This window comes from Gymnodraco acuticeps, unplaced genomic scaffold (assembly GCF_902827175.1).
Source record: "Gymnodraco acuticeps unplaced genomic scaffold, fGymAcu1.1, whole genome shotgun sequence".
Classification (NCBI taxonomy): Eukaryota; Metazoa; Chordata; class Actinopteri; order Perciformes; family Bathydraconidae; genus Gymnodraco; species Gymnodraco acuticeps.
The window spans coordinates 850,249-862,718 of NW_022992079.1; the positions used below are offsets into that span (position 1 = coordinate 850,249).

At 39.8% G+C, this 12,470-nt stretch overlaps 1 protein-coding gene across 2 annotated transcripts; it reads right to left on the bottom strand.

The window, feature by feature from the left end:
- Positions 1-1,112: 1,112 nt before the first annotated feature.
- Positions 1,113-6,375, bottom strand: LOC117537196. 2 transcript variants are annotated; one of them, XM_034202351.1, is made up of 5 exons: positions 5,254-6,375; positions 4,050-5,123; positions 3,759-3,914; positions 3,421-3,513; positions 1,113-2,112 (listed from the first exon to the last, which is right to left on the bottom strand). In XM_034202351.1, the coding sequence occupies exons 2-5, from the start codon at positions 5,103-5,105 to the stop codon at positions 1,804-1,806; spliced, it is 1,614 nt and encodes a 537-aa protein (XP_034058242.1). In that variant the 5' UTR covers positions 5,106-5,123; positions 5,254-6,375; the 3' UTR covers positions 1,113-1,803. The 2 variants fall into 2 exon arrangements, with proteins under 2 accessions (XP_034058242.1, XP_034058241.1); XM_034202350.1 differs by having other exon boundaries at positions 4,050-6,375.
- Positions 6,376-12,470: the final 6,095 nt, after the last annotated feature.

Here is a 12,470-nt window from a genome sequence, read left to right on the forward strand (position 1 = left end):
TTGTGGCTGTCTTTTCATTAACATAGGGCAAGGTGTCCATCTGCCAGAGTCTTTCCACGTTCCTGAGTAATTCACTTTTAAGGCAGGTCAGCGTGAAGGGAAGGATATGTTGGGTTTAGATTAAGCTGGCTGGACCTTGGAGGGCCCATCCTAGCCTTGTGTGTACTGCCAGTGGGCCACCAGGGGGCCCAATGTGAATTGGCTCTGTGGCTGTGATGAGATGGGCATAGTCTGCACTATAAAAAAAGATCGTAATTTTACAGGAAATAACTGTAAATGTTTATAGTAATTATCATGTTTTTTTTAAATAACTTGCAAAATCCTGTAAAATGATAGATATTAACTATAAATTAACAACCCAAAACATTATTTTAAGTATTTTACAATAACAACAAATAACGTTTATTTCCTTTTTTTTAGAGTAAATTTACTATATAATATTTACAGTATTTTTGCACTTTCAGAAAATACATGCAGATGTACGTAACATAATGTGTAATTAAATATGTAACTCGTAATATAAAAGTGTATTACTATTATAAGACTTTAAGATATTTCTTTATAATTTTAAGGTAAACATAAAACTGTAAAAAAAAGCGTCAAATAAAAAAAACTTAAAGGTGGGGTAGGTAAGTTTGAGAAACCGGCTCGAGATACACTTTTTGTTATATTCCATGGAATGCTCTTAACATCCCGATAGCAATGAATATCTTAAGTGCTTTGACAAAAAATCCATAAAAAAATGTCATCTGTGGAAGCCGTAGTGCTGTAAAAAGCACAACCAATCATCTGAGCCGGCCCGGCTAAAATAACTGGATGGCCTACCTGCCTGTCAGCCTTCCATCTGTGCACAAACTTATCCCGTGCCCTCATTGGTCATGTGCGCGTTTAAAACACACACTGTTATTTACTCAACAATAAGTCACAGTTATCCTTGTTTTATTTATGTCTTCTGTTGCTGTTTTTTTTTTCATTAGTCAATATACAGTAATAAGCCTTAGTTTTACAGTATAATAATGTATGGTTTTCGGATTCTGGCCGACAGCCAGAGCTACGTCACTTGAAATAGAATTCAGCCAAAACACGGCAGACAAGTCAGGCATGCACTCAAAGAAATAACTCATTGGATTAACTCAATTTTATTGTTGGCAGGTTTTCCATCCAATAAATATATGTGGCACAAACTCAAACTAATGGCATCCATGCAGTATAATGTAAATGAGTTAGTCCAACTCAAATTTTTCAAATAGAGTTTAAGTAAAATGATAACATTACCTTTATGAATTTAAATAATGCTAGTCCACCTAAATCCTATTTAATTAATTGAAAATGAAATAATGAGGTTAAATATAATTTAATAAAAATGTGTTACACATGATAGAAAACATGGTTTAGTTTTTTTTATTTTTAAATTCACATTATTCAAAACAATCCTCCATTCAATACAGTCTTTTTAAAATGAATGAATTCACACTGAAAGATGAAAAACATTTCTGAAAGATAATACCATTTTTAAAATGGCAGAGAAATGGAACTCCTATAATTAACTTACAAATCTCCCTTTGCCAAATACAATGAATACAATATAACAGGGGTATGCACTGCTCTTCTAACAGGACAATAACACATAACATAAAGAGTGCACTGCAAACACCAACATATGGAAATAGTGTTACAGTGTGTTGAAACAAATACAGAAAAGCACAGAACAAATGATTGATATAACGGCTCAATCTGCTCTGACTAGGAAACTCGTGAATAAAATGACAACAATGAACTCATGAGTCACTTCTTTTTCACATTTCAATCGAACAACTTGATCTTCAGACTTTCGATTTTACCATTCAGCTTGTGCCCATCCAGATTCATCACTACCTTCTGCATGAACTCGAAGGTGTGTTTGAGGTTGTCCGGAAAGCTCAAATCCAGGGCATAAATAAGTCCCAATAGCATGACAAACCCCACAATCACGCTGCCCAAGTTGTCCATGACTATATTGCCTTCGATGACAATTCCCACGTCCTCTGGCTGCCCATCCACATCTCTTTGAAGTGTGTATATGCCCATGACTGTGTTTGCCATGTCCCTCTTGGCATCTTCAGAGGCAGAGGCCTGAACAAAGACACAAACATACAACATATGTGTTAACTAAAACCTGAATTACTACATTTTATAGAAGCAGATTTACTTATGTGGCTCTCCTAATTGATCAAAACAGTTTTAGACTAACCCTCTGGTATCACTCAAATGTACTACCCTATTTGGCCACTCAGGATAAAAATGTCCACTTTCAAAAACTTGAATGATAAAATGATATGATACAAATATTATATTTAAATATTTTTCCCCCACACTTTTTGGGAAGTGTGGGAACATTTTTTAAATGGACAATTAGGGTAATTTGTACAGTGTATTCGAGACCGATTAGAAAAATTGAAATTCCAAAAAGTATCTAGAAAAAACACAAAATCATTATAGCCAAATCTGATGTGAAAAATTACCAATTTGGACAAAAATGTCCGAGTGATACCAGAGAAGGTTAGGACCTCCAACACAGAACTAAATTAAGCTTGTAAGAAAATGTTTGCATAAATAAGTTATAAAGATATATTCCTGTATGTTCTGTTTGATTATCAACGTTATCTTATTTATTAATTCAGGTATTATTTGTTTACGTCCCTACTTAATAATGTAATTTGTTGTTATTCCTGTAGTTAATTATGCATTTACCTACTTATTTCGATATGTATTTGATTATTTATTCTTTAATAATTTATTTCCTTGATTTATGTGATTATGTAATTATTCCTTTAACAATTTAGTAATTGCTGCATTCACATACCTTTTTAAACATGAATCTATTGATTAATATATTTCAGCATTTATTTATTATTTTATTTATGTATTTATTCAATTATTTATAAGTTCTTACATATGTATTCATGTCCATATTTATTTATTCATTTATAGATGTATTTATATATAAATGTAAATATTTATTTCAGCATTCATTTATTATTTGTATTTATTTCCAGATATATTCATGTTTTAATTCACATTTGTATTTATCAATTGTATTCCTATGTTAATTTATAGATGTATTTATATCTGTATAAATGTATTAATTCACTTTTTTCTATATTTATTTTAACACTTGCCCGATGAAATTACTTCTGTATCTATTTATTATTATTTTTTTATTTCTGTATTTATTCATTCTTACATATATTCATTCCTATATTAATGTATAGATTTATTTATTTCTGCATGTATTTATGATATGTGATAAGATATTTAGATGTAAGCAGGGATAGGGTTGTGTGCCATATAATTTTCTTATTATAAATGTAAGTAATGGTGGTTATAATTGTGGGTAACACTGTTAACCAATACATTGAAAACATATTGTGATAAACATACCTGATACTCCTTAAAAAAAGAGTCTGGATCCTCGTTGAGGTAGATCGCGATGCTTCGCAGGATGCACCCCCTCTTGATGTGGATGTTTTCAAACTAAAGCAGGGGCGATAAATCAAAGACAATTAAGCACAATGCATGTGCAACAGAGCAGGTAGTTTACAAAGTAGAGGGCTGTATCTGTCGTGTGTGTCCCTAAGCAGGACTCCTTACACCTACATTTCCACAATAAGCTATTGCCTTAAAAACACTATAAAAGCAGACAATTTCTTAAATGTGTTCATATCAGCATGGACAAAAACAATACAGTGAAAAACGAGGTTCTCTGCATTTATACTAACCGAATCTGATATTGCAAGGGCTTCCTTGATTTTGTGCCCCTTCACTCCTCCTTTGGTCTTGAAGATCTTCAAGAGCTTGTCTGAGAAGTGGTCCAGCTGCCACATGAACTTTGATTGAAGTGGTGATGTTGTGATCCTCAAAAACTCCGCATTCACCTTAAAAATATTATTAACAAGCACAATACAACCAATTGTTACTTGTTTATTAGAATCACAACCATGCAAGGATGTAGACATGAATCACAAAAGACAATAATAAAAGACTGTCAACAAATACAAATATTTACTTACTTCACTCTGCTGAAACAGAGCAGGCCATCTGCATTTGAAGTCCCCTATCAAAGGCCTTTGCTCCACAATCTCAAGGCGTCTGTGGGAGAAGGTTTTTTCCATTTTTGCTTTTATCACCACTTCATTGTCACGCTTTTTCAGTTCTGACAATAAGGCAATTCTCTCGTTCTCCAAGCTTTCTGTGGTTTCGCCTTTTGGGTGCAGAGGAATGTAGTTTATTTCAGCTTTTCTTGTTTTTTTTATGTTTGCTGCAGCTTTGCCTTGGCCTGTTTTCTTGTGCTTTAAGGAGTTCACAAGGATTTCAGGATGTCCAAGACGGCCAAGCTTTGTACGATAGTTTTGCATTTTGTACTTAAGAGACTGTTTCCACCCCCCAAATCCTGTCTTGGATCCTAGCTGCCCCAAACAAGGGTGGGCCCTCGTCAACGCTGCAGCTACCTCTTCACACTGATAGTCTTTCGGATATTTTGTGAATTTGATCATTTCTTGGGCTAGGCCATCAAGAATGACTCCTTTCAGCTTTAGGCCAGGCTGGAAGTATGTACCAGTTGTCTCAAACTCTGCATTCTTTAGATGAAGCTCAAATTCAGCCTCGTAGGTGAGCTTAGGAACCACAAAAACTGTGGGCCAGGATAACAATTGTGAGGCCTGAGCTTCAGGGGATGGATGCGGGGTTGACGTATACACCATATCATCACTGCAGCATGAGGCTATTGATGATTCAGGGATTAGAGGCTCTGAGCTTCCAGTAATTGAGGTCTTATCAAATGAGTCAACTGTGTACAAAGTGATGGAGGGCTCAATATTTGACAATATAGGAGAGTAAATTACTTTCAGTGTGCTTTTATCCTGAATTTCAGACACTGATGTAAGATTCATGAACTCGTTAAAGTCAACATCCATGTATTGCAGACGGAAGTCCTCTTTCAATTGAAGAGATGTCTTGACAAATGTGTGCAGTTCTTCAACTGTTGCTGGGATTCCCGAATCCAGGGTCAGTTTTCTAGAGTCAGACTGGTCGGCAAAGATGATGCGCAGAAGCGCCCGACCTGCCATTATGGAACACCTTTTAATCTAGAGCAGAAACAAGGTGAAAGAAACACATTAGGATTATATCAAAGATGAACATAAAAATGGTTTTACAGTTTTTGTCAGAGCCTGCTATCCAGAGCTCAGACTATTTAGGTTTAAAAATGATACTCACCTTTAACAATGATGAATCTTTTCAACATTACCATGCGCAAACTCCCAACCATGTAGTCAACAAGGGGATAGGGGTCTACCAAGTCAGCAAGCTCAATAACGGCAACCTCTGTATTGGGCGAGGCAGACAGCTCAAAAGCACCATAATGCTCTCTGTACCAAGCACATGCGTCTTTTACCAGAAAACACAACTTCTCCTTAACAATGCAAAGTTTAATGATCTCATGGAATTTAGGCAGTCCATCTGCAGATCCGTGTACAATAATCATCCCCTCGCAGTAACGTATACCCAAGCTAGACACATTGTTTGCCATATGAACCTCAGTCACATCTGGGAAACTTTGTTTCAGTGTAGACACGACTCCCTCATTAAGGACATCAACAGGCAATGTGTTCAATGACAATAACGTTAAATCGAATGTAATATAATCTAATGATCTCCATTATCCAGTATTCAATGCTAACCGTATCTAGCAAGCTAGCTAACAAACCAGTTATCCAGCTAGCTAGCTTGCTGCTTTACCTCGTGCACTTGAATTACTCTTTGCATTTTTTGGTTGAATTTAAACTGAATTTCGGTGTACTGTGTTCAATGACAATAACGTGACATCTAATTTAATATAATCTAATGATCTCTACTATCCAGTATTCAATGCTAACCATATCTAGCAAGCTAGCTAGCTTGCTGTTTAGACCCAACTAAAAACGGAGCAAAATATAACACGGTGGTTTCAAATATTCTTGTCGATATAATGAAAAGGCATTAGGCCTACTTGGAAACAGGGAACATTCTAAACTACTAGAAAAAACAAATACTTACCAAATAATAGACTTTCCACCGTCAGTTTCCCCAGTCAGTTTCCAGTCAGTGTTAGACAAAAGGCGGCAAATGACAGAACGGATCTTGTGCATGCGCAAAGGTGATGTGCAAAGGGGCGGTCCCAAATGAAAACAATTCATTTTGAGTTGCTCTGTCTTAAATACATTTAATAAGTGAATTGATTAATGTAATTTGTGTTACACTAATGAACTATACTTAGGTTTATTTCTTAAATAAAAATATTTAAGTAAAGTGAAACAATTATTAATGTGTCAAGTCTAAGAAGGGCTTGAATCGTTTTTTTGAGTGTGTTTGGAATGAGTCCACAACACTCCTGATTGGTTAATGATACATAATCGAAGAAACCTGCCAATGAGAACTGTCCGCGCCTGTTGTTCACATTTGAAACATCCACGTCAGTTTGAGCGTGTCTCCTCCTGCTGGAGCTACATTATAATGTCTGTCTTTTCACTGAATTGTCATCTTGAAAAGGGTACTCACAACAATTCCGCAACAACTTCATCTTCACCTGTTGCACTTGTCATTTCAACGTTAAAAACAATAAAACGGCATGAATTGCTTCGTCGCATTCATCTAGGTCCTCTGTCTCGAGACAGTTAACTAGCGGGCCTTCTAGAATACCCTGGAACTGAGGGAAACTCTGAAAGAATACGCCCATTGGCTACAAATCAATATCTGATTGGTTAATCAAACTGTCAGTCCAAACGTACGCTCTCATTCAGTGCAACAGCCAGGGCATTCTATCAAGGATGTAGAATACCTTGGTGAAGGATATTCTACCCAGAGACCCAGAACAAGATTGGTTGCTTTCTTTTCTAACACAAAACTACTGAAATGCGTAGTGCATGGTCCGAGAAGGACAAGCAAATCAACGTAACACTGTAATATTACAGATCAACAACACAGATACGGTTCTCATTTATTCATTTTATATACATTTATATACATTTTATTTATATAATTAAATCGATTTTTGTTTATTTTATCTGAGTGTTCCAGGATATTCTCTGAATACCTTGAAGGCCCTGACGGTTCGCCAATGTTTAGTTTGTGAATGTTTTATTTTTTATTTAAGGTTACGTTTATTCTTCTAGTTAGCTGAGTTTCTTCCCGTTAAGTTGGGATGCATCATTAATAGGTTGTTAAATGTTAAGAAGCCCTGAGATGCTGTTTCTTGCAAGATGTTGGTGCGCCCGGGAAACCCGGCTTAACATGTGGCTGCTAACGTTAGCTTACAGCTTATTGCAGTGCTACCCCCACCCTCTCATCTCCAACACGGGAGAATTGCATGCAGCGGGGTGTCACAGTGTTGTCGCCAAGTTTAATGTAAAGTTCCACAGCTTTCTTACAGCGGAATCTAGTTTGTTAATGTTCAGTAGCCAACAGCTAGCATAGCATAAACAGCTAACCGCTAATGTTCGGCTAACTTGCTAGTTAGCTCTGCTCTATATATTACAAGCTAACATGACTAGCTAATTACATTACATTACATTGTATTTAGCTGACGCTTTTATCCAAAGCGACTTACAATAAGTGCGTTCGACCAACAAAATACAAACTTGAAGAAAACAGAATCATATAAATACATCAGGTTTCATAGAGCAAAATCATTTAAAGTGCTACTCAACTGGCTTTAGATAAGCCAGTCCTTTATTAGTATATAAGTGTTAAGCTCAAAGAGCGCTTACAGGCTGAACCCTCAATACAAACACGGAAGGGAGGAGACGTGAGTATGGAAGCAAAAATAATTTAATTTCCAACTCAAAATTCAAACAATACTGATGTGGAATTAATAATCCGGATCTGGGAATAACTACGGGGGGGAGAGTGGAGGTCCGTAGTTGAAGATCCGGAGGATGTCGGAGGGAGCAGGCTGAAGCCGGGGTTCGGAGATTCGCAGCGGAACACGGGTGAGATGAGCCAGGGAATCAGAGTTGAATAGAGTGAGCAGGCTGGAGCTGGTAGTGAAGATAATCTGAGGTTCGCTGACGAGGTGGTGTTGGCTGGACGTGGCAGGCAGAGTACGGATTCTGGGCAGAGAAATACAGGTTTAAGAACATAACTTTGACTTGGAAACTAGGTTAGCTTTCTAGCAATCAATACGTGTTACCAGTGTATCTTTGACGACGAACTGGTGAATACTGGATGAGGAAGCCGGGTATATAAGCAGGTGTGGGTGAGTAGATGAATCAGGAAGATGAGTAGCAGCTGCGGAGGTGAATTGACGGGAACTGAAAATAGGTCAGCCACGCCCAGCCAGGAAGACAGACAGATACAAACAAACATGAAACAAAAAGAGAAGCAGAAGGAGGGAAAACTGCACATCCTTACAATAAGTGCTTTGTTAATAGTTCTATCGCTCGAAGTGGAGTCGAAAGAGATGAGTTTTCAGTCTGCGCCGGAAGGTGTGTACGCTTTCTGCTATCCTGATGTCAATGGGGAGCTCATTCCACCATTTTGGAGCCAGGATAGCAAACCCACGTGTTTTTGCTGATGGGAACTTGGGTCCCCCTCGCAGCGAGGGTGCTGCGAGTCGTTTGGCTGATGCAGAGCGGAGTGCACGTGCTGGGGTGTACGGTTTAACCATGTCCTGGATGTAGGAAGGGCCAGATCCATTCGCAGCATAGTACGCAAGTACCATTGTCTTGAAGTGGATTCTAGCAGTTACCAGAAGCCAGTGAAGGGAGCGGAGGAGCGGCGTGGTGTGGGAGAATTTAGGAAGGTTGAAGACCAGACGAGCAGCTGCATTCTGGATGAGCTGCAGAGGTCGGATGGCACATGCAGGTAGACCAGCCAGGAGGGAGTTGCAGTAGTCTAGGCGTGAGATGACGAGAGCCTGGACCAGAACCTGCGTCGCTTTCTGGGTCAGCTGGGGACGTATCTTCCTGATGTTGTAAAGCGTGTATCTGCAGCAGCGGGTTGTAGCAGCGATGTTTGCAGTGAAGGACAGGTTGTTATCTAGGATCACACCCAGATTCCTTGCAGTCTGAGTCGGGGAAATAATAGAGGTGCCGATGTTGATTGTCTGGTCAAAAGTGGGACAATCTTTTCCCGGAAGGAAAAGCAGTTCAGTCTTGTCAAGGTTGAGCTTGAGGTGGTGAGCAGACATCCACTGAGAGATGTCAGACAAGCAGAGATGCGTGTGACGACCTGGGTCTCTGAGCGGGGAAAGGACAGAATTAATTGGGTGTCGTCAGCGTAGCAGTGGTATGAAAAACCATGCGGGCTAATGACTGATCCGAGCGAGTTTGTGTACAAGGAGAAGAGGAGGGGACCAAGAACAGAGCCCTGAGGGACCCCTGTAGTTAATTGACAAGGGTCGGACTCCGACCCTCTCCAAGTAACCCTGTAGGTGCGGTCTTTGAGGTATGAGGTGATGAGGGAAAGTGCAGAGCCTGAAACTCCAAGTTCTTGGAGAGTGCGAAGGAGGATCTGATGATTCACCGTGTCGAATGCAGCAGACAGGTCCAAAAGGATGATGACAGAGGAGAGGGAGGCTGCTTTAGCCATGTGCAGTTCCTCAGTGACAGCAAGGAGGGAAGTTTCTGTGGAGTGACCTGCCTTGAAACCAGACTGGTGCGGATCCAGAAGGTTGTTCTGATGGAGATAACAGGAGAGTTGTTTAAAGACAGCGCGTTCAAGTGTTTTAGACAGGAACGGGAGGAGAGAGACAGGCCTGTAGTTTATAACATCAGACGGGTTGAGACTGGGTTTCTTTAGGAGAGGATTTACTCTTGCCTCCTTGAGACTGTTTGGAAAGTGACCAGAAGTTAGAGAAGTGTTGATGAAATGGGTGAGAAACGGTAGAATATCAGGAGCGATAGTCTGAAGGAGGTTTGAGGGGATAGGGTCCAGAGGACAGGTGGTAGGGCGGGCAGAGGTCATGAGGGTAAGAACCTCACTTGGAGAGAGAGGGGAAAAGGAGGTTAGTGTGTGGGTGAAAGGTGGGTCTGATGACCCAGCGGTGAGTAAAGGTGAGTCAGAAAAAGTAGAGCGAATATATATCAACCTTTTTTTCAAAGTGGTTAACAAAGTCGCTTGACAGAAGGGAGGAGGGGGAAGGGGCTTTGGGAGGGTCCAAGAGGTTGGAGAAGATGGAAAATAGTTTTTTTGGGATTGGAATAGGAAGATTGGATCTTATCTTGAAATAAAGTGCTTTTTGCCTGAGAGATCGAAGCAGAGAAAGAGGAGAGGAGAGCCTGATAGGTTAGGAGGTCGTCATGGTGTTTGGATTTCCACCGTTTCCGCTCTGCTGCCCGAAGGACGTTTCTATTAGCACGCAGTGCGTCATTTAGCCAGGGAGCAGGAGGGGACTGACGAGCCTGCCGAGATGTGAGAGGACAGAGAGAGTCCAGAGAGGATAAGAGAGTAGAGAGGAGAGTTTCTGCAGCAGAGTTTGGAGGCAGGAGTTGGAACGAGTCAGAGGAAGGGAGGGCTGAGATAACCGATGAGGCAAGGGTAGAGGGGGAGAGAGAACGAAGGTTACGGCGGACAGGTGCAGGATGAGAAGAGATTAGTTTGTTATGTTTGGAAAGGGGTAGAGAGAATGAAATGAAGAAGTGATCGGATGTGTGGAGCGGGTTTACAGAGAGGTTAGAAGTAGAGCAGTTCCTTGAGAATATGAGATCAAGGACATTGCCAGCTTTATGAGTTGGTGGGGATGGAGACAGTGAGAAAGCAAAGGCGGTTAAAAGAGATGTTAGTTAATGTCATACTGTATGAACTAAAATACTTTTTGTATTACTACATCATACATGCTTGGTCCAAATCACTGCTAAAATTAATTATTCTTGAAAATGTATAGTAAAGAAACACTCAGCCATGCATGAAATAACATAGCAAAATAATACAGGTAATGTTTGACCCATGTTGTGCCTTAGAAGTGTAGTGATAAAAACATGATTTTTATTCAAAAAGTAAGAAAGGGAAAAATAAGAATTGGTGTTGATCCAAAACAGGTTAATTGAGAAATACCTGGAATCCTGAATGGTTAAAGTAATTTATTGAAAAGATATTTACAATTAAAACTAATTTGGGTCACTTTTGACACATGTTGGTTGTGTAACAAAGTGTTAACATGACAGCTGTGATGTTCACTCTTTTGACAGAGCACCAGTGGACAGTGAGGACTATGGAAGAGAAGATGTGATGGCTTTGTGTGGAAAGCTGCTGACGCCAGCCTGTGTCCCTCATCAGTCTCTCCAGGCAGCACCCAGCTATTCTTCCATCATGCAGATGAAAAGACTTTGATATGTGAGTAATAACTAACTTGTGTCTAACATAATATTGAATGTGGTTTAGTAAAGTATTTAAAAATACCCCTGTGTGTGTGTGTGTGTGTGTGTGTGTGTGTGTGTGTGTGTGTGTGTGTGTGTGTGTGTGTGTGTGTGTGTGTGTGTGTGTGTGTGTGTGTGTGTGTGTGTGTGTGTGTGTGTGTGTGTGTGTGTGTGTGTGTGTGTGTGTGTGTCAAAGGTACATCATACAATATTTAGGGGATCTATTGGCAGCTGCTGATAATAACATCCATCATTATGGTTTACTAATAGTTATCACTTCACTTCCTCCTCCAGCACCTGGACACAGCAGGAACCTACGCCAGGATACTGTTTGTGGACTTCAGCTCTGCCTTCAACACAACCCTCTGCGCTCCATCAGGACCAAAACCTCTCTCCATCAGGACCAGAACCTCTCTCCATCAGGACCAGAACCTCTCGCTATCAGGACCAACACCTTTCTCCATCAGGACCAGAACCTCTCTCCATCAGGACCAACACCTCTCTCCATCAGGACCAACACCTCTCTCCATCAGGACCAAAACCTCTCGCCACCTCAACAAGGCCCCCCCCCCCCCCCCCTACTGACACTTTACCTCAGCCACAACGCAGACTCTATGCATTACATAATGGAGATCACATGATGATAAATAATGCAATGTTTAAATATTGCTTACTACACATATTTTATATTATATAATTTATTGCATTCTATTTCGATGTCAATTACTGCTTTATTTTATTTCTATCTTACTATATTTTTATTACAGTGTTCTTAATATAGTTCGCTATCTGTGTACTTTTTTTGATTTTTGATTTGTATGTACGACACCTAGTCAAATTCCTCGTACGTGTGAACCTACCTGGCAATAAACCCGTCTCTGATTCTGATCTGTTTGTCCTCTAGGTTGCACTGCCACATCTACAGTAGCGCAGAATGGATAGAGGAAACATGATTGGGCCTTAAGTTTTTTGCAGCCAATATACATTCTCCTACAAACTTGGGATAGGAGGGTGAGTGAACAAGTTATCCATTGGTTGGAACCTACCATTGTTAGACGTACTAAATCCTGCACACTGCTCCTTCAAATTGACAATGTGAAC